This window comes from Dicentrarchus labrax, unplaced genomic scaffold, assembly GCF_905237075.1.
Source record: "Dicentrarchus labrax unplaced genomic scaffold, dlabrax2021, whole genome shotgun sequence".
NCBI classification, from domain to species: domain Eukaryota; kingdom Metazoa; phylum Chordata; class Actinopteri; family Moronidae; genus Dicentrarchus; species Dicentrarchus labrax.
In genome coordinates, this window is record NW_026136708.1 from 2,492,455 (window position 1) to 2,515,820 (window position 23,366).

General features: G+C 42.6%; 1 protein-coding gene across 2 annotated transcripts in view; it reads left to right on the forward strand.

The window, feature by feature from the left end:
* rev3l (REV3 like, DNA directed polymerase zeta catalytic subunit) overlaps positions 1-23,366 on the forward strand; it is a 79,442-nt gene that overhangs the window by 14,465 nt on the left and 41,611 nt on the right. For both annotated transcript variants that reach the window (XM_051409858.1, XM_051409859.1), the window contains exons 2-4: positions 17,900-18,089; positions 18,290-18,364; positions 20,640-20,800. In XM_051409858.1, coding sequence (XP_051265818.1) covers positions 17,900-18,089; positions 18,290-18,364; positions 20,640-20,800 — 426 coding nt within the window. The remainder of the gene's footprint in view (positions 1-17,899; positions 18,090-18,289; positions 18,365-20,639; positions 20,801-23,366) is intronic.

Below are 23,366 nucleotides of genomic sequence, written 5' to 3' on the forward strand. Positions count from 1 at the left end.
GACCTTGTATCTGTTTAATTCATATAGAAATGTAAAAATGACCGGGAGAGTCACATTCTGGGACTATTTCTTGATGAGCAACAGCTGGACACAGTGACTGTGCACAGCATCTGGAAGTCTTGTCAATCCTGTACAGAAACCTATGCCAAAACCTTTGCTCACTGAGCATAACTGACACAACGTGCACAATAGAGCGACGCTGCACAGCAGTGCTGGCTGGGTGGTTGTTTGTGGAGAAATAAGCTTTGAATTATTCCTTTAAGGCTGTACTGAATAGCGGCATACAGTCACTGCAGTCTGCCTGTCTTTGTGTGTGTGTGTGTGTGTGTGTGTGTGTGTGTGTGTGTGTGTGTGTGTGTGTGTGTGTGTGTGTGTGTGTGTGTGTGTGTGTGTGTGTGTGTGTGTGTGTGTGTGTGTGTGTGTGTGTCTCGAGGATTTTCCCTCTGCTGGTCACAGTCTATGCCTCTCTCTGTTCTCTCTCTCTCTCTCTCTCTCTCTCTCTCTCTCTCTCTCTCTCTCTCTCTCTCTCTCTCTCTCTCTCTCTCTCTCTGCTGTACTCAGCCTCCACTCATCTTCCCCTCCCTCTCCTCCCGTCCTCCACATTCCTTTGTTTTCCTCGACATGCCGTTCCAGTTTCGAGGGTTTTCACTTTCTCTCCCTGAATCACATCAGCATTTCCTTTCATCTTCCTCGGCCTGCCCTCCTCCTTCCTCCTTCCTCCTGCCCCTCGCTCTCCCCTGCCCTTAGATTGTCCCGGACTGCTCTCCACGGGAGTCCTGCCGCATAGCGCACAGAAAGGGAGTGTTTACAACTGGAGCTAGTCTGGCCTTTGCCCTCACCTTGTCAACTACCCCTGCCCCTCCTCGCTGTCCTCCTAGTTCCACACACACTTTAAATCCCTCTCTGCCCTCAACGCCCACCTCTTCTTCTTATCTGGTAGCCTCACACACTTGCATGCCTGAACATTACACGCATCAGTCACATGGCAGTCATTAGAGAGGGCCTGCAAGTAAATTGGACAGGTCCTTTTGTGGGGCTGGGGTATTCCAGTGTTTCTTCAGTCCTCAGACTATTTGTCCCTGAAGACTTCCTGCTGATAACAAGCAGAATACTGGAACCTTAAGCCAACAGGAGGCCCCGACCTCAATGTATTTCTTTGTGGACTGTTTAATCATTTTCTGAAGCACAAATCACATTTTTTTGTTCTGTGAACTAACTAACTTTCAGTTCATGAAGGATCAGCCTGCTCCCGGGACCTGTAGTCAGTACTCTGGGCTCACTAATCTGCCTATTGAGCACTGATTCGTTACCTAGCTGCTGCAGCTCAAGTCAGAACAGCCTTGGTAGTTCCACAATAAAAACTTTGTTGTAAAACGCCTGAATCTACCACCTCTAGATGTGTGTAGATCATCTCCACACTTTAGTATTTGAATTAAATGTTATTGGCCTATGAGGGAAAAATCTGTGGCAATGTTACCAAAGCAGCTTAGAAATGATTTTGGATAAGGATTGCTTTCTTTCGTGACATTAGTCAGTGTACAGTGAATTGTAAACCAGTGGGCAATGACTGATGTGTAAAGAACGCATTTAAATTTGGAAGAATAAGCAGAAGGGTTGCACGATTATTTCATGACTACAGAGCACTTCCCTTTCAATGTGAAGCTGCATCAGTAGGAAATGTCTGGTTATTGTTAGCAGTAACTTAATACAGCATTTTTTCTAGGAATAAAAGTATCTGGGCTGCAGCTGCAGGGTGTACATGCAGTGACATGACAGCTCCCCAAAAGTGAAAGCATAACATCTATATCACCTGTGGTGGCTGGCTGCGATTGCAATTAATTCTACCTTAATAGGCAGAAAGAAGGAATTGTTAATACATTAATTTATGATTTTATTTGTTGGATTTTTTTGGGTTAGGCTCACTAGTGCAGCATGAAGATGCACTTTTTTTTAAGTTTATGATGTTACAACATTAAATGTAGTACCAGCTGCAGTAATTTCCCTTTTTTACTCTATACCACTATAGACATTGATGAAGGGCCTATCAAAATTGGCTGCTCACGTGACCTGTAGTCAGTGCAGCCTTCATGCTGTCATAATGAAGACCCTCATTGTAAAATGCATAAATCAGCTTGCCTCTAATAACATGTGATGAAGTGTCTTGATTGTTGATTGGTTCTCATTGAGGTGTATGAGGGGAGAATCAGGGTGAAAATAATTCACATAGTGATTTTAATCTAGCAGAAAGATATTTTTTCTAATTTGGCTGCACACTTTTCTTTTTGAATGTGGTACTTTTTTTGTGGCTGGTTTTACAGGATGAAAAATGTGTAAAACTGTAATAATTTAAACAGGCTAGTCCATAGGCGATTACATGTGCAGCGAACCTGCAGTTTTCATGTCTGTGTGTCTGAGCTAAATTGGATTTCTCTTCTCTCGCATACAAAGGCGCTTTCATTTTTTCCCCTTTGCATGTTGATGCAGCTTAATTGAATTAAGCTCGTAGTCCGCTTCATTCTTCCAGCCCTTCTTTCCCTCTATACCTCACTGCATCTGCACTGCTCTTCCTCCCTTGTTGCTGTCCCCCCCTCCTCGTGGTTCGCTGCAGGACTTGGTGTCTGTGCGTCCTCTCCTGGCCCTGCCCTGCTCCTGCCCTCGGGCTATGCTTGGCCTACATGGCCTGCGCTGATGCTCGCCGTATTCATGCGCAGTGTTCAGGCCAAACAGCCCAGCTTTCTGCCCTCCCTCTCCGTCTCTGCTCAGAAGTTCAGCTGAGGTTATGTGGGAATAAAGTGTCCTAGTTCACAGGGTTCTTCCTGTAAACTCTCAGCCTGCTAATTACACTCTCACTGCATAGACTGCTCTTTTCAGCTCCTCACTCTCTCATTCTCCCTCTGGCCCAATCTCGTCTTTTCTCTCACTCTCTTCTCCATTTGTCTCCTCTCACTCATGACCTCTCTGTTTCTCTTTGTCTCCGTTACTCGTCTGTTTCTGTCCACCCTGTGGCCAGTTTTTTTTTTTTTAATCTTTCTCTCCTGTTGCTTCTCTGCTCTCTAGCTGTTTCCATCCAAATGGTGTTCAAGTTTTAAGTGGATTCCAAAATACTGGCAAAATAAAATACAAGACAAAATTACATAACCAGTAACTTAATATCTGGCACATTATGTGACAGCCCTGTTGTTTTGACTGAATGAATGTATCCCACATTTTCTTTTTTGGCGTTTTACCTTACCCATAACAAGGTCTCCAGCCGGACTCGAACTGCGATGCTCTTCCCAGAGCTTTTAACAGCATCGTATGGTTTTCATTATCAGATGGAGTTAAGTGACACAGCAATATTGGAGCTAACATTTATATGTTTAGCTGATTTTATGCCATCACTTTTTGCATGTTCCTCACAATAAGTGTGTTTTAATGTGAAGGCAGAGGTAGGCCTTTAATTGAAGTATTGACTGACATTCACGGTTGGCTGACATTCCCAAAGATTTACTCGTCATATTTCTACAACTAGAAATGCACTTCTGCACTTGTTTTAGGTCATTTAGAAACAGTTCATGTGTGAAATTGTTATTACATGTGTAACACAGATAGAAAGTAAAACTCAAACTACAAGAACTGATTTTACATCCTATTAACAAAAACCTTTTAAGGGACTGTAGTTAATGCTGAGGAGTCTATGAGAAAACAGATGGAGCTTGGCAGATACACTGATCCTCACCAGCTGCTGACACGAAGGCTAATACCTGTGTGGTATCTCGGCCAGCAGGGCTAACCATAACTAAAAACCTAACCGCTATCATGGCAGCACAGCCGGTTTACAGTGTATAGATATATAAACGGATTAGAGAGATGTCGATTCAACTTTATTATCGTTTTGGAGGATTTGTGCTGTTCTTGAATTGTATGGCCTTTCACAAAGAGATGTTTCTGGTGTCTCATGGTACCCTCATTGATATATATGGGATGGACAAACAATAGAAACCCCTGTCAGTATAATAGTATTAATCCGCAGTACTACAGAGTGTCTTTAATGCTTTAAAATCTCCTTCCTTCATTTGGTTAATGCACAGCATTAGCTCTTGGTGTGACAGGTTCCGTATAAAGTAAGTTTTGAGGAAAAGATTTAAATCAAGGATTTTTATTACTTGAATTATTCCTTAGTTCAAGAAGCTGCAATGCAGGCATCAACTGTTCAAACTGAGTGTGAATCTTGCAATGTTTCACCCTTTTGCTCAAAAATGAGGTTTTTATGCGCATATTTAAAATGTGCATGAAATGGGTAGATAGAAACTTCATCTTTCCTATACCCTCATCTTTCTTCATTCCTTTCTCTGTGCACGCTCACTGTATACACTTATCGCATAGGGTCTGGTTTCACACCAGCAGATGAGGGAGGAGGAAGAAGGTCACCAGTAACAAGTGGAGGAGTGGACAGACAATTGGCTGAATAGGTGATACCCTGCATGCTACCTTCCCGTCACCTCTACACCAAATATGGATATTACTGACGTTGTTACTGTTGTTAGAGTACAAAAGATGTGTTAAGAGTTTGATTCACCAGGAAACAGTTTGTATTTGTTTCTTTCTCTTTCTCACCCCTCTCTGTATTGACTTTGAGTGATTCATATATTGTCTGCCCTTCCTCTGACTCCTGCTCAGGTGACTAGAGACAAAAAGGCTTTGATCTCTGACAGGATCAGATTTTGTTTTTTTTCACCATCTTGTTCTTTTATCCCAGGGAAGTTGACTATGCATGTATGCTCTTCCTCAGCACTGACCTGCTTTACTCATTCTGCTCTTACTCATTCAAGCCTGAGAGTTTCACAGCCACAAGCGTGTACTGTTGGCTGCTGACCAGCATCTGCTGGAACAAGACTAAACTGCCTTGCTTGAGGGCACCTTGGCAGTTGCTGAGCAGTGGAAGGGTATTAGTCAGCAGGTGAATATTAAATTGAAGAATACAAAGTTCATACTACATTCTACATTCTTCCCACATTATATGGGAGAGAATCAACTCCTCAAAAACAACAGATATTGTAAAAATATCTTATAGTGAATTTTGGACCAGCATCCTTGTCTAGCTCTACAGCTGCCATCTGTACTGTGAGCTGCACACAGCTAAAAGTGCTCTGATATCAGTCCGCCTCCTTTGTTAGACGGCACTCTACTACTCATGCAGGTCATGTCTCCCTCTCCAAACACACACTCACACACTCTCTGCATCGAATGTGACTGATGCAGTTTGGTGAGCGGAGATTGGGTTTTTTTTCTCTGTGGGAGATTGTTGACAGCCCTCCCAGATTTCCATTTGTCTGTCGCTGCGCCCCGAGCCCCCCTCCAGTGCGCAGTTGTGTGTGAGCTGACCTCACTAAGGTGGAGAACATCTGACTCACAGAGGATGAATAGTAGCCTTGGTAACAGTGGCTCCGGTGTGGACCAGTTCAGGTTGGACCATGTTCCTGTGGCCTCACAGCTCTCTGCAGACTCTGATCTGACTCGGATGATGGATTACTTGGTTGGATTAGACAGTTATCTTTTCTCACACCTCTTCTAGACCCCTAGTTCTTGTTTTACATCCTCCCCAGCAGCACAACACTGTGTCTGTCTGACTAAAGAGATGACAGCTTGCTTAATCTGCTGAGTTGAAGCAGTGTTTTGTTTTCAACTGATTTTAAAAGATGTAACAACTTCTATAAAAAGGTAGCTGACTTTAAAGCATAAGTCAATATGGAATAATATTGAAGCTGTCAGGTTATTCAGTACACTGCAAGTTGTTTTTTTAAATGTAGAAATATCTATCTACACACATCCTGCACTAAGTTTTGGGAGAGACATGCAACAAAGGTCCATGGTCAGGCAACAAGGGATGTTGTGAATGCATGGTCAGCATCTTAAACAGTTAGCCACCAAGACGCCCCACAAAATCCAATTTCTGTGTGTAAAAATCAAAAATATGTAGATACAGCACAGCCAAATAATGACAGGATCAAACACAATGGATCTGGAGGTTACAGGTGTTTCAATACTGATACCATATCAGAAACCATAAATGATGTCGTCCCCTATTGTTTTCATTTTGTGTATTATTTGCTATTATATAACATTTGAGATGGATAGGAAAGCTGGGGAAAACAGAGAGAGGGATGACATTTATCCCTGAGGCCAGCTCTGAGCTCACAGCCACACAACATGGCTCAGAGCTGCCACCAGGATGCCCCAGTAGCACCCACGTGACTGGTAGTTCAGGTAAGAAAAGGATGCATGGAAAGTACAGAGACAAAAAGAGCCATCGACTAAAGAGGTCTCACTTTTGTGAATCCTGTTACACCCTCAGTCTAAAGTCGGAGGAAAAGATAACGTCCTAAGTGAGTGGAATTTATAAGTCTGCAATTCTTGGAGGTCATGGATTGTGTGTTCTTGATGCTAAAGGTTATGCATTTCACAGCCAACTCTTTTATTCATTCCTAGGAGAGAAGACATGTTTTTGTCCCATTATTCTCCTGCTTTCTGCAAAGTTCTAATCATATCCCATGAGTTTCCATCTTGCTTTTGAGTCATCCCCGACCCAGTCCAGATTTGCCTGAGTGCTACCTCCATCTGCGCTCCGTTCTCACCAGCCAGGCAGACATACAGGAATCTTAACAAGAACAAACGTCAGGAAGACCGGCCTGCACAATCACAGCGTAGGCTGGCCAACATCACGCTGCAGCCAAGCTCGATTTTGGTGTTCGCATTTATGAAGATTGATGTATTCTCGCTTTGTCTGCTTAACGAAGGTCTGGCATAAAGCACCTTCCAAGTCACCATCTGGTGAGCCTCATCCTGTCTGCTCAGATGACTGGCTCGACTGTGCCGTCTGTCTCCTCAGCCAGGGAGACGTCGGGGGATAGCTGGCAACGAGGTACAACCATGCCTGTCCTCCAGCAGGCTCAGCTTGAGCGACGGGGACATGCTGGCTACAAAGTGGTCATTAAGGAAAAATGGGGAGCTGATTCTGGTCCCTGTCATGAAACTAGGGCGGGGGGACAATGGATTGGTCACCATTCACCTGCTTGTTGCCTTCACAGGCATTATCTTAGACACAGGTGACTAGAATTGGATAGAACTCTGGGAAATGATGCTCTTCGGTACTTGGTTCTTGACTAAGGCTGGATGAGCACTTGCCGGTCAAACCAAAGTTCCAATGACGATCCAGTACATTAAAGATGCATATGAAGCAACTACCAATGTGATATAATTGACCCCTATTGCGATGCAGTCCCTAATGTTTATTCAACAAATGCGTTTCAACCCGTTACGATGCGTTGCAAGAGAATAGGATGCTATGCAATTAAGTATGGTATAGATAGTTTGATATCTTTGATTCTGCTTGAGAAACAGTTTAGAGAGGAGGAATCAATTTAAATATAAAATTATTTGTGACATTTCTAAATACTAAGGCATAGGGTCTCTAATATCTGGAGAAATTTAGTTGTTTGTTGAATCTCATTCCCAGGTACAAACTGATGAATCTTACCATCCCTACACCAAAGTGAATTTGTCAGATTTTCTTAGTATTTGTGGATTTGATTGCTACTAGTGTGCAGTTTGTGTACTGTTGCCTTGTTTATGTCAAGACTGGGGGGAAAAGATTGCATCTTTCATTTTCACTTTAGTAAGCAAGCCTTAATCACTGCACAGGAGCAATGTAGGGAAGTCCTCCAGCTTGTTTAGGAATAACCAGTCTGCAACGTCATCTCTCCTCAGCCCCTGGCTTGTTGTGCCGGCTTTCAGCCAGGACAGGCCTGGCTGTGCAGCTGAAGGGAGGGTCCACCTATTTGTCCAGTTAACAAAGCCCAGACACAGTCAGAGAGGGAGACTCACCCAGGCAGTTTCAGGCTTGGACACCCTTCTAGCAGCTCTCCCTAGTACACCATGAATTTGGCAGAGGCTTTTTGAGAGAGGCTTAGTGTATTGTGAGGAAAATGGCTCTTTATCTATGCTGAGACTGAAATATGTTGCATGTCATTTGAGTTCACGTTTCCCCTCAGGCACTGGAAGGTGGTTATCAGTGGTTGTTGTTGGGAGGTGGGAGTGTATGGATGTTTATATTACAGTAAGAAGGTTTCAGAGCGCTTCTCGTTTTGCTTGAATCACTGAAAGTGGGATTGCTTTTGCTTTCATGCACCAAGGTTTGCCCAGACTGCAATTAACACCCTTAACCTGTAACACTTAATCTACTATAAGCAGGTCACTGCTTCTTCCTTTGCCCTGTCCCCTCTCTTACAACATCTAAAACATCCTCAGACAGCTTTACAAACTTCATCTTATACTTGTATGAAATGATTGAAAGCTCTAGACCTACTACTAAACTGACTTTGAAATACCACTGTTTTGTCAACTGCTGCTTGCAAGGTCAAGAATTAACTTTAACCTCAACTTTTTAGCCAACATGGACGAGAAGTTCTTGAAATGCTGAAGTTCCACTAGAAACTTCACTTACATGTGACACAATGGAAAGCTCAATGGACCTGTATGGATTGTTGAGTGCTAAGAAATCTCAGTTGCTTTGTTTTCAGTGATGTAGCACCATCGCTAACATTGATGGCAGCTTTCTATAACTTGCTGATCAAAGCATCGTAGTGGTTGGCTGGTGACTTTAAATGTGAAGTAGCAGCAGAACGTTTTCAGTTTGCATTGTTAATGGTGTGTGGTGGTCAAGATGAGTCACCAGGCACCCTGTAATATCTATTCACTATGCAAAATGCATAATTTTTGTGGTCCATTGAGTAGATAGCACAGTGTCAGTGAGATGCAATCTTGGGTGTTTCATCAGCTTTTATGTGAAGTCTGGCCAGCTGAGTCACTGATGGGGCTTGTTTAAATGCTCCAGAGCTGCTCTGTTGATGTGAGTGGAGGAGTGCAAAGAACAAGAGACTGCTGTTAAGAGCAGAGTGTACTGACTCAAGCTCTGCACTTTATGCTGTGTGTGACAGAACAAACGAGTGATGCAGATGGGAGAGCAGCCTTCTCCAGACAGGCAGACAGTAACAGACCTCCCGCACTGAGGTGGCCCAGTGCTTAAGGTGCATACCATTTAATCTGACCGCAACACTGCTGGTTTGATTCTGGCTGAGGATCTTTTGTTGCATGTCACTCCCCCTCATTTCCCCTCTTTTCCTGTAACCTTTCTACTTTTTCTACTAATTTTTGGTATTACATCCACCGACTGTGTGCGCAGGATAAGGCTTGAAGCAACAGCCCATTTAAGAGACAGCAATCTTTTATCTTTTCAAGCATGTTTGATGGAAGTACTAGACCGATTCCTGTTTGCCACAACAGCAGAAGCAGCCGATAGACAGATTCCTGACAATAAGGAGCATAATTTTATCGCTTTCTCACAGCTGCTAGTTTTGTAGGAATTTGTGCATCATTTCCTCTGCGGCTGTGTGCACAGTCCAGTTATTACAGTTATTGTGCATATACTCTTGCACGCCGCACTCTTTTGTCCTTTGTTGGAGTTGGCATTGCTCTCTGACACTGCAGTGAGCAACAACAATTTTGCTGTTGAAGTTGATGTTTCCTTGTTAGAACTGACAGTAGCTGCAGCCATTGTACAGAATGTGTGTTGTTTTGTACTTGCTTTCCTTTTCTTCCTTGCTTTCTTTAGAAAATATGGAAGTAACAAGATACACTTAACTTATGATTCAGTACAATTCACAATACTGGGTCCACAGTGTCAAATTATGAACCCAGTATTATGTGCAAAACAAAGCAAAAAGTTAACTTTTTTCATGCAACCAAAACAGTGGGATCTGCATTTGTATCTATCACAAAATATGTAGCTGTAACATCCGGAATCATAGCCCTCTGTTTATGTTTACGTACACTGCTATCTAATCGTTGGTGGTTTAACCACAAAAAAATCAATACAATGTTTTTCAGAATCGATAAAATATCACAAAATAAAATATTGCAATCTGATATTTTTTGTCCTTATACTCCTATTTTCGTTACCTTAGATTTAATCTATAGAGGGAGCTGGTTCTCTTTTACGGAGCCATTTTGAACCGCCCTGGTTTCTACAGAAGCCCAGAATGGACAAACAAAATATAGCTGGAATGGGAGGGTGAGGCGAAGGGGATTGCAATCTACAATCACATCGCTACACACTAGACCTTTTATATAGTTGACAACAAATAGATTAATCGACTAATTATTGCAGCTCTACTGGATTTAGAATAGCCTGTCTTAGTTACAGTACATTGAGAATCCTTCGTTCATCTTCCCATCGTGGTCCAGGAAAGCTGAAATGCTGCTGTTGAATTAGTGGTTCAGTTTGGCAACATGTCGGCTCTGACTTGAACAGCCCGACTCCTCCACAAAGATCGGAGCACACAATTCAGGCCTGTGTAATTAGTTCATAAAGCAAGGAGCACGTAGTCCTCTTCGGCTCTCCTTCATACGCTGACTGCTCATCTGTATATCCCAGCCCCTCTCTCCTCTCCAGCAGTTCATTTAAGGAGCAGATGATGGGAGTGAATCCATTAGAAAGAGTGTGATTTAAAGGGTTGTCACACTCCTCTTTTCACTCCTCCTCTTATTGCAGTCATTCTGTTCTACACACACACACACACACACACACACACACACACACACACACGTTCGTTCTACTCTGCCTCAGTGAATGTACGTCGAAGCTTTCTCTACAGAGCATCTCCATGCAGGAGCTGTAGTCCACTAACATTTATGGAATCCTTTTGTGAATGCTCCCAACATCAAGGAAGGCCATAACCGCGCACACACCGCCAGCAATTAACTCATCAGAACAGTGGCAGCGAACATGAAGGGTGGTGCCAGCGCCACTTCCCTGGCAGAGGAGGTATTGATTGGCTGGTCTCGTCATGCAGATTAGTTATTTCTGCTTGGAACTGACTATTTATACATTTGCTGGGTAATACTCAAAAACCCACAAGCACTTCCAATTTCATACACAAGCTTAAGGATTTTGCGTGGGCGGCGGGTGTTTGTGTTTTTCTGCGTAGGCATGTGTTTTCTAGACCGCTGCCAATATCTGAGAAAGAATTGTTCCTAGAAGAACATATTGGGTTGAGGAGTGCATTTTCCATAAACGTAGCTGTGTAGTCCCTGCACTGCTGCTCATCAGTACAAGGAGAAATGAGTGCATGGAGATACATCCATACTGGGAATAATTAAATACAATACAAACAAATCTGTCATTTAAAGCTGCAGCGTGTAACATTTAGGAGGATCTATTGGTAAGAACCATATGACTGTTCCAGGTAAACCCTCAGGTGTGTTACCAGGGAAACAGTTCTGCCCTCCCTGTCATCCATTCATTCCTGATAATGGACACCTCAGACATTTTCCCTTACTGCATCACAAATTTAATTTTTACTATAATGTAAAATGTTTTAGGGGTCTGTCCCAAACAAATATGTTTTCTTAAATCTGGAGACAAGATTTGTAGGCCATGCGTCTTACAGCTACAACTACAGTACTTCAGTATAATACTGTTTTGTCACATTTAATCTATCAGAAAATTGCAGCTTCTGAGATTTTCATTTTGCACTTGGCCATATTGCGATTTCTATAATAAATCTGCTAGTTATTAGCCAGCTATGCAACTATTATTGTTGTAGTTAAACTGCTAAAGTCCAAATATATTTTTGTCACCAAATTGCTTCAGGACAGCAAAGCTGGATGCAGTCAGACTTGTCATGTGGATGAAAGTGTGTAACAAAGTGTTTCAACTGCATCTGGATTTGACATGCATAAATGGGGCCCAATGGTCTTAAAAAGTCAACAAAAGTACCTCAACAAATCTTCAACAAAAAAACAGTGAGAGCATGGCGATATTTTGTAGCACATAGTTGATCTGCCATCCCTGTCAGCATCCCTCTGTCTCTCTCCCTACCACTGCCTCTCCTCCTCCAGACCGACTCTTTCTCTCATCTGCTTGGCTTTCTGCCAGGCTGCTCAGTGAGCTAGATACTGACTCTGCCTGTGTGTGTGTCTGTGTATGCTTTAGTGTGTGTGTCTGTGTCTGTGTGTCAGATTACTAGGTCTTTTATTCTATCACCTTTCTAAAGTGAGTGTATGTGTTGTCTGTTTTCCGTTTAGCTCGCACTGTGTGGCCTCAAACACCCTCATTTTGTAGATTTACATGAACATTTGAGCTGAAGGGCCTATCGGGTCTGGACTCAGCTTAAAATCTCTGCTCAAGTGCACCTTGATTAAAGTTCTTGAGGGTGAGGGGAGAGTTTTTTCTCACATTCCCCACCATAATCACGGACTAGAGTGGTGAACACATATTCTGCCATTCTGACGTTTCCTCTCCAGGCTGTGGGAGTACTCAGGCCTAGATTTCACTCTTTTAATTAATACCAACACTGGTTTTATTAACATCTTCCACTCCTCCCTGTGGCAGCTCTCTGTCTGATTACAGAGGGAGTCTGACTGCTCCCCCAAACCTCTACTCACATGTAGAACACACTGCCAGGATTGGCTATAGTTCTTTTTGGTACAGTTAAGTATATAGTTTAAGCATGAGGATAATTAGTGTCACCAAATGCCACTTTCTGTGCGTGATTACTGCTTATAGATCTCAGATGAAACCGGTTTTACTGGCAGCTTTCGGGTGTGAATTTGTGCGTGAAGCAGAGTGTTCCTGGCAAAGAGCATTTGTGCTCACCTTTGACAAATAAGTCTCCTCTTTCTGTGTTCCAGTCTGCAGTCACATATTTTGAGCTCAGAGAAGTAACAGTGGGGTGAGGATTTGCCGCTTGAACTAAAATTGACAAGTTGTGCCAGTTGGCTCCGTATATCTGCATATCTCACCTTTTGTGTCCTTCAGCACCATCACACAGATTTTTTTTACACTTGCCAGGAAGAGTGACTGCTTTTCTCATAACTAGCAGGGCTCTAACTGGAACTGAAGCTTTGAACTACGGCTGGTTACCAGGCAGAGCAGCTGACAGAGTAAACAGACAGCCTTGGAAAAAGTTAGCAGCATGACTCATGACTAATGACCAGTGCTGACTCTCTGCTCTCATCCTGAGGAAACCTTGCCACTTGAGAGCAGAATGTCACGTCTGTGTGACTTCTGTGTACCACCTTAAAGGCCCTGCACACCCACACTGGTGTTTGCACTTATACTGGCTGATTAGACCTCTGCTGAAGTTGAAGGGGGGTGGAGATGGAATTACATGAGGTCACTGAACTCAAAGTACAAATGTGAGAAATCAAGGTGTAATTTCTCCCTTATTAAGATGTAACATAGCTAAAAGGCAAGTGAGGGAGATGTCAGTAAAGGACTTACTCTACAATCAGCCAAAAAAAAGATTAGGAATGCATAATATATGCATATATTTTTTCCCCCACTTATTGCAGAGAACATAAAGTCTCCCCTGTAGTGGAATTAACATATTATTATCTCTACTGTTATAGTAAAGGCCCACTACCAGTTGCAAGCATAAAATACAATGCTTTTCAACATGATCACGTTTGGGGAAAAAATTGAATGTTTACTGTTTTAGCTGATGCCTGTTTTTCTTTGTTTTGTTTTTCTTTGTTTCTCTTTGGACGACGGCTCTTAAGAGGGGCAATGTAGTGTTGAAGAAATGCATTTGACTCCTCCTGAGTAATCATCGCAAAAAACAACTTACTATGCCAATATATGTTTCAGACACTAAAAACTTCCACACCATAGACAACTTGCATATCATGGTATCGGCTTGATAATCATCAGAAGTGGTCCTTTTAGGCCGATAGGATGCGTATCCCTAAAAATAATAAATGAATGAATGACCGGTGTTAGTGTACCATAGGTTTGCAGGGCCCCTTTTAAAGGCTAAAACCTGAATATTGATAAAACAGAAATATAGACTCTAAATTCACTCCAGATGTGAGACACACAAGTGCTACCAGAGCATCCATTTGTTGATGCCAGTCTCCGTTCAGCCATCATCGTTCTCCTAACCAGCTGTACTGTCAGCAACACAGCTATACATGGGGGCTGAAATGAACTGCAGCTCTGTTCAGTAGTTCAAATAGGTCCTCAATAAACTACATGAGGAGTAAACAGCAATTGTTTTTATCTACTGATTCCACCTACCAAAGCTTTATATGGCTGTAGTACCATCAGGTATGTTGGTGGACACACAACTTAAAAGATAAATGGATCATCAGATTTGTTGTGGATTCATTTTCTGTTGATGAGTGATATTCTGTCATGCTAGCTAGCTGATCTAATCCTCACAACCATCAACCTGTGTGTGTGTGTGTGTGTGTGTGTGTGTGTGTGTGTGTGTGTGTGTGTGTGTGTGTGTGTGTGTGTGTGTGTGTGTGTGTGTGTGTGTGTGTGTGTGTGTGTGTGTGTGTGTGTGTGTGTGTGTGTGTGTGTGTGTCATTTGATTAGTTATAGTTTGAATAGTTTTCCTGTATAGTGAACTTTGAGTGGCTGTATCTCAGTATCTGTCTATGCTCTAGTGGGCTAACAACAGGTTAACAGCTGTCTGCTCGGCTAAGTGGCTGATCGCTGCTGGCTGACTGACTTACTGACCCAGTGGTGGTGTGGGGATGCTGAGTCACGGAGCTGCCGTGCAGATTACCACGAGGAGGGTTTGGGGGAGGGATTGAGGAGGCACTTGGCAGAGTGTACCTCCTCTATCTCAATGCTCCTCCCCCCAGAGATAAGGACCTGAAGCTGTCACAGCCCCTCCCTCCTGCTCTCCCTCCCTCATTCACAAATCCTGTAGTACAGGGATCTGAAACTGCCGGCCGGAATCTTTCTACTTATTTCATATCCGCTTAAGCTACCCCTTAATATATAATTAAAATAAAAAGACAAATTCATTATCTTTTGTCCCACCTCTGGCCCTTTGCTGCATGTCTTCCCCTCTCTCTCCCCCCCCCTTACCGCCTTTAGATTAAAGGCAATAAAAGCTGACCCACCCCCCCAAAAAATTATTACAATTTTCTGCAGAACAATGGCAAAGGTGCTCGCAGATGCATGCAAAGAGTTGATAGGAGAAGAGCAGGTTCAGCCGATATCACCTAAAAATCAATATCGTCACATTTAACTTGGACTTTGTGGTGCATTTAAGGGACAGCTCTTGGCTAATTGCCCAGTTAGTTTGACTACATCCCAGTGATGAGCCGCCCAACTGAAGCAGATGTTCTTTCTTTCTGAAACAAGAAATCCTGCTCAGTGCACACGTTTCTCCCCTCATATTTTTCCCTCTCACAACACACTAAACATGCATACTATCTTTATTACACCTGTGTTGTCTGCAATGCATTCTTCTGTCTTTTCACCCCTCCCCCTTTTCCCTCCCATGCAGATATACACTTTCTCTCTCCTGATCATTTTTCCTGTTTCTTTGACTCTTTTGCTTTCTCAGACGCACACTTTCTCCGTCCGTCTCTTTCTGTGGCCTGACCAGCTGGATGGAAAGAATCACTTGTTTATCTCTCCCACTGCCCGTCAGGGGCTTTTGCTTTGCCGTTGCCTAGCAACTGGAGAGGGGGAGAGGGAGAGAGAGAGGGGAGAGAGAGAGAGGGAGAGAGAGAGAGGGAGAGAGAGAGAGGGAGAGGGAGAGAGAGAGAGAGAGACTGTTGTTTTTATTAGCTTCAATAAAGGATGCATTGCACATTGTATTGTATTATTCATTTGAATTTATAAATAGTTGTATTTAAGATTATAGTTTATTAGAACTGACAAATAGCTCATTACTGAACAGAAACCAACCAATCTATGAGGTTGTTGGTGAAACGGACACAAAATAACCTAACCAATAAATAATGCCATCAGATTATACTCAAACCTTCCCAAATGTGATTAGTTTGCAAAAACACAATAACCAACAAATAACACAACTATCTAGTGAAATATTTAAAACCCCTTTTCCCATAAAGGAGATTGGGACACAACCATCCATTGCGTATGTACAAGTTGCTTGTATCACGGTAGCAACATGGAAGGAAGAGTTTTGACCAAGCTTGATAACTCATTTTGCCTTTTAAGGACCAGACTAGGGATAAAATATCATAATACAGTGAAAAATGCCTTTGCGTAGCTTGCCAGATCCCAAGGTGATGTATTCATGTCGCTCCTTTTGTCTGACTAAAACCCAAAGATATTGAATCTACAATGATGAAGAAAACCACAAAATCCTGACATCTGAGAAGTGTTTTGTGTTTTATCGGCATGGCATTCACATTAACAGTATTTCATTTCCAAGGAAGGAAAGAAAAATGTAAATGTAATGTTTTATCTCATAATGATGGTGTGCCAACCCCCCCCCTTGACCTGCCCACAAACCTGCCCCTCTTCCACAGGGAGCTGTGCCTGTGAGCCCCAGCATATGCTGCTCCCTCAATCTTAGCAGAGCTCTTACACAGTACTGTAGACGTCTGGCTCAGTCGCACACCAAGCTCTGCTCTGAGAAGCTCATTGTCTTTCAGCACCACATCTCATCTTGCATCACCCTCCCCTCCAGTTTGGAGGCAGTCATATGTATCGCTGTGCAGAGAGAATATTTCTTCCTCTTTTGGAAGCCCCACTTTAGGGTCCAGCAATCTCAACAATCATGCCCAGGGGACTGTGGCATTGCGTCGCACACAGCATCTGTCATACCATAGCATGTGGATGGAGAATTGGCAGGCTGTGCATGCGTGCATGCATGTGGTGCAGGAGCAGTGCCAGAACCTTCCTCTCCTGAAGCCCTGCTACCAGCAGATGAGGGTTTGGAAGGTAGGCATGTCTCTGGGCATGTGCAGACACGTTTGGGCAAGTGTTAAACTCCTGCTCAACACTGCCTCCTCCTGTCCGACTGTCTGTCAGCCTGTCACTGGTGCAAGATAAGGACACAGAGTCAGATTTCTGTGTGGCTCAGCCTTTGTTGTCTTAGTTTTTACACTACTCCTATTTTCCCTCATGTAGCCTGATTAAGCACAGTGCAGGCTGCAGCAGCAGAGTGCAGATAAATACCCAGGCTGATAATGCCAGAAAAGGAATAATTGGCAGCATGGTGTCTGCAGCACAGTTCACCTCAGGTGACTTTCAGCAGTGCGTTTCTGTCTGGGAGTGGTGATGTCACTACGCTCCTTTGTTATAAATACTGTATCTCTCTCTCTTGGCACCGACTGACCTCACTTCACATCACTCAAGACCTCAATCCCCTCTACTCCGCACCACCCATAATCCCCAGCGATGCTTCTGCTTGGTTTATGTTGTATGTTTAAGTTATTTAGCTATTGACCTGCTTTAACACTGTGTTGCATGTCTGTCATATATCATGGCATTGCAAACCTGTTGTCGCACTCATCCATCTGTGTTGCCTTGCAGTGATTGGTCAGAAAGTGTACAGGAGGGGAGAAAAAACTGTTCTATGGACCCTCAGCACACTCCATCCATCTCAATTGCACCCTGTGAGTTGGTTTAGTAGGCTCTGTAGAAGAAGTCGCATCTGAGGCCACAGCTGCTCAGCCTATGTGTGTGTTCAGTGTGGCAAAATGAGTACAGTGGGTTAACTCATATTATAAAGGGTTGGTATGGAGCCTGATCTGGATTTAAAGTTTGATCAGCTGCCTTGGGTTTGTTTTTTCTCTTTTTTGGAGTTGGCACTCTATTGTCTCAGTGGGCACAGATTTTGTGCTTCCTTACATGAGTCCTTACCACAGCAGTCATGTTCTGTCTGTCTGTTGGTTGTCATGGTCCTTTTCAAAAGCACAAAAAGTTGGAAAAAAATGATAATTTCTTTTGAAAACTTCAGTTGTTTTTATTTCAGTTTTGCTCAATAGACCCTTTTCACAGCAGCCGTTTTGACATGAAATAGTAGGCTAAACACAGGTGTTACCAATGATAGTAATTATTGTTATTGTTGTTGTGTTGCAGGGCAAAAAACGTGTCTCCACCTCCATGGCATATTCCCCTACATCTACGTGCCATACGATGGCTACAGCCAACAGCCAGAGCGCTACCTGCGGCAGGTGGCCTTCAGCATCGACAGGGCCCTCAACGTTGCCATGGGAAACCCCGCCTCCAGCACCCAGCACGTCTTCAAAGTGGTGCTTGTCTCTGGAATGTGAGTGACACATGATTTCTTCTAATACCAACACAACTGAACCAATGGAGTCAAGGTTTTCTCCAAACAGCAGTGTGCAACATGACTGCTAAAATCCATAAAATAACTTAAATAATGAATAGATTCAAATCCTTACAATGAATGATACAGGGTTATGTGCAGTGTGTCGTATTCAGTGTGGTCTTTTTCTTATCTTACAGGCCTTTCTATGGCTACCACGCTAAGGAGAAGCACTTCATGAAGATCTATCTATACAATCCTCAGATGGTCAAAAGGTAAGGTTTCTGCAGATCGATGCGGTTTAATGTGAAAGGGGATCATCCCGAGCTCCAGCTGTTTGATGTGACTGAATGCCAGACTGTGTGCGCATGACTCCGCCAGCTCACTAAACTGAAATCGATTACTGTGTATTCAGTTGTACAAATTGATTGGCTGAGTGTCTGTGTGTTTGTGTGCATGGAAGCACACAGGAAGACTATGAATTATTTGCCAGAGCGACCAGTGTTAGCGGCGACAATGGTAGTGGAGTTGCAATGCTGTATTGGTACTTGGCAGAGAGCGGGTGAGTCACACAGAGGGAGAGAGGGAAAGAGAGTGACAACAAGAGGCTTGAGGAGTGTATGATATATAACGATGAATTTGGAAAAAGAAGAGAAATTAAGAAAGGGGAAAGGCAGACTAAAATAGGGGGTGACTGAGGAAGAGGAAAAACATGGTAAAGAACATAACTGAGAGCAATGAAGAGAGATTCAGGGTAATAGGGCAGCTGAAGAAGGGGAGGCAAGAAAGAAGCTGAGGTTAAAAAAGAGGCTGAGGGAAAGGAGAAGGATAAAAAGAGGAGGGTTTGAGTGGCAGGTCTGGCTGCCCTGCATCCTTCCTCAGCCCCTTGTCTCTGATCAGTCAGTCACTCAGTCAGCACGCTGCTCTGACCTTTAAAGGGGAAACATGACTCCAGGACAGAGCTTAAACATTCACACAGTGAACCGCTCCCCATTCATCTTTATCTGCCAAGCAAAGTACTGTAAATGCAACGATTTATATGGTTGAGGATGGTTCTAGAAAACAGCTTGTCCCTTTTCATTGATTATTTTAAAGAGGCACTCCACTGATTTTAAATGTCAAATTGACTTTGACATTTAAAAACAATTGTATAATGTCTTCTGTGGCTCTGAGGCGCTTTCTAATTCTGAAGGTCTTTTTACATAGAGCACATCACAATAAACTGCACAGAAAATGCAAAAACATTCAGCTTTGTCAAGTCTGAGAAGATGACTGATGTGACTCTCGATTATGTCGGAAACTACAGTAGATCTTGCATTTGAAACATTGAAAAATGTGAGTGTTCACCAATATCACCTTGGAAGTCCCATTAGAGCAACAGATTAATGTATTTAAAGGCTTATCAGCTGCCAAAACACTGCAGAACAGTTTGTAATACAGACAGGATTTTACAACTCTGGAAAGTTAGGTTGTTGCATCACATCACAAGGTTAGCAGTAGAAGCACAGGAATCACATTACAAAGTAATCACCCAGGAATGTGATGATGTACTTTTGCTTTGCAGCAAACATTGAGCCCGGTTCAACAATGTCCGGATGGCCCAGTGTTAGCCATGCTGTGACAATTGAGCATCTTCCAGAACACATCACAGCGTCATTCAGCACATGTATTCAAATACATGCAAGCACACATTCCTGGTAGATTACGTGTAACGCAGACTCACAGGACTTTCTCACAGCTTTTGTTGCTAATCTTGTTGGAAACAATTAGAGACTAACAAAAACCTGCATTGCAGAACCAGTCCAAATCTTTTGGGGCCTGTACCAAACAATTATGTTTTCTTAAATGTGGAGAACAAGATTTGTAGGTCAGGGCATCTCTTCAGAACTACAGTACTTCATTATAATGCTGTTCTGTCACACATTTTGCCTTTTTCAAAACACTGAAGCTTCTGCTATTTTTGGATATTGATTTTAAAAATCAATTGGGCAGACCTACATTTAACATGGTTAACATTACTTATTACCTCAACTTAATTGTCATGATGGAAGATAAAACCACTGTCACAATGATAACTTTCCAGAAAGTAAAATGGGCTTGAGGCTTGTCGGCACTTTGGATTGAGCACCTCATTTTATGCTCGGCTATAGACCCTGCCAGGCTATTAGTTTCTCAAATTCCTGTTATTTTGGAGCAGAACGTAGCCGTTTATTGTGATGTGATATGTTCCCATGCATCATTTTCTCGCTGAGGTTCTGGCAGCTAGTCATATCATTGAAAATCTGTTGACTGTAAAAGTTGAAACTTTCTTAACTTCCCCCAGCCACAGACTAGCAGCCAAACTGGTAGCAGTCAAAACCCCTTGATTTCAAAGGGAGATGCTAATCATCCTTTAATCTATGCCATCTCAGCTACACCAAATCAACCTATTATTGTGTAGCTGAGGGGAAATGACTGCTTAATGTATATAGTTCTCTCCAATCAGTGAATGTCTTTTTTCTACATCAAGATGGATATGTTTTATGATGGAACAAGCTCTGTTTGTTGCAGGGTGTGTGAACTGTTACAGAACGGAGCAGTGATGAACAAGAGCTACCAGCCCCACGAGGGCCACATCCCCTACCTGCTGCAGCTCTTCATAGACTACAACCTGTACGGCATGAACCTGCTTAACTTGGGGGCTGTCAAGTTCCGCAGAGGCCAGAAAAAAGGTAAGGGGACAAAGAAAGAAGGCCCAAAACTCATCCCCCATTTAGATTTTCCTTCTTTTTGCCAGGTGTTTTTTCCCCCTGTATTCCAGATGTTTTAAGTCTTTTCCTTTTGGCTATTTAGCATAAACAAAGAAGTATTCATTAGATCTGACATTTGCCCTCATCCCCTACCTCCTCTTGCCTTGGGGCCGTTCTTAGGCTACATGTGTCTAGGTACGCCCCTGTGCTGCAAGTGGCCAACGTCTGCCGTCACACAGGACTCCATGCTGTTTTTGTCTCTGCTGGACAGTGTGGACAGCCAGGTTTCCTCCTGCTCACTGCATTGTTCCCCCTGGCTCAGCAGGGATGGAGAGCAGGCCAGGGAAGGCTGCCATGCCTCGTGTCATATCGAATTAGTCCTGATCTCACCTCAGCCTCAGGATGCCCCTGTTGCCTTTTTGAAAGCTCTCCCTGTTTTCATCTCTAATGTTGCCCCCTTATTTCTTTCCACATGCTTTGTCTTGTGCTCTTTACTCTTTTCTGTCTCTCTCTTTCTACTTACTTCCTCTGACCTATCTGCATTTATTTTGTCATTGTCTTTTCTCTCTTTGCTTGCTGCATCTCTCTCCTGGTCCATTTTAGACATTTTGATTTTTTTCATTGCTGCTAGCTGAGGAGACAAAAGTCTAATCTAGTGGAAACACACTGCCTCCTGAAAATCATTCAAGAAGCGCCTACAGAACCACAAGATTGGAGGAAAAAAAACTGAAGCAAAAGGTGTGAGGAAAGAACAAGAACAAGCATTGGGTGTCAGTAGCAGGCACTTTGCAGTCTCAAGGTTCTCTCTTTCTTGTATTTGCCTGCGGTCCTTGGAGCTGAGTCCTTTGGAGGTCTGTCAGCCCTGCAGAGTGACAATACAGAGACACACAAAGAACACTTTCATTCATAATACTGATGCAAGTTGCATGCTTCACTTTGGGAAATGTAAAAAAAATATTGGGAGTACCTATCAGGCTGAGTTGGGTGATACGTTTCTGTGGATCCGTCACCACATGCAACCTCTTTTATGTTACACATAACCCTTTGAGCCAGGGTTCATTGAAAATACGTAGCTTTAAAGCAGCACAACATCACTTTTGTCTTCTGTTTAGAAATAATAAGGAAAAAAACACACCACTGCTCAGTTCAACACACTCTGCTACTGCCTTACTTGGTCTGGTATGACCAGTAGCTTATGGTGGCTAAAGTTAGCTCAAGTTAGCAAACTATACATAGATAGATATTGTTACTGACACTACTGTGTCAGGTCACTGACCTTATGATGCTCCTCTACTTGTAGTACTGTGTAGGGCTGAACGATTTTAGGAAAAGATCTAACTGTGATTTTTCTGGCAGATATTGCGATTTCGATTTGATTCAAGATTTCCTTCAAATCAAGCTTCAGTGCAATATTCACAATGTACAGTAACATTAAAACATTAAATGCTATTACTCTAATGCAAGGATGAAAACTAAAGTTAAAAATTGCTTCCAAATGTATTTATTAACAAGAAACATGCATGTACATTCTTTAAAGCCCTTGACCAACAGCAGTTATTACCAGTGATGGGAATAACGGCGTTAATAACGGCGTTACTTTTTTCAGTAACGAGTAATCTAATTGATTACTCTTCCCATCTTAATAACGCTGTTACCGTTACTGCCAAAAAATGTGGCGCGTTACTATAATTGAAGCTGTTTTTTTTTTTTTTATCAGACCAACTAGATCTCTGAGTGGAGAGGCCAAGACTTTTTTTTACTGTTCTTCCTTGGTTAGTGGGCAGTGCACGAGGCAAGCGCATAAATGCTGACGATTGGCTGAGTAAAATTTCATGGTAAGCCAGTCAGAGGTAGAGTTGGGCGGGTGTTCGAAAGCACGCATACACGCACACACAACGAACAACACAAGCGAGTCAGTCAACGAGAGACAGGTATGGCGAGTTGTGTTGCATCTTATTACATTTGCACTAAAAAGAGTGTATATATATTGTTTGAATATATTTTTGGTACATTGCTTAAAGAGCATAATTTAATTTAGATTTATTTGTTGGCTGGATGCAGCCTCTTAAAGTGAGATTGTCAATGGCCAGAGAAAGAGATTTATTTTTATGGAGATATTTTTTTTTATGTATTACCTGTTTATATTTGTATTCTTTAGTTTTGCAATACACGCACCACCAAAGCACCTCATATTGTTACACTGTTCTACTTTTTCAAGGAAGAAAATACTTTAAGTACAGTATATCTACCAATTGTCTGAAGGTTTTTTTTGTTTTATTTGCACTACAAAGAGTGTGTATATATTTGTTATTTATTTTTGGTATAGTGCTTAACAAGAGGGGCAATAAATATAAAAAGTTCCAAAACATCTATTGTGTTATTTGTATCGATCCACTATATAAACATACATGGCATTTGATTGGAGGCTAGTCTCACTTTGTCCCACAGCAACATTAAAATAGTTTAGATTTGTGTACATTGTTTCTGTTAATAATGGATTGTATTAAGTGTCCATTTCATTATAATATTCAGATTTATCATAAATAAT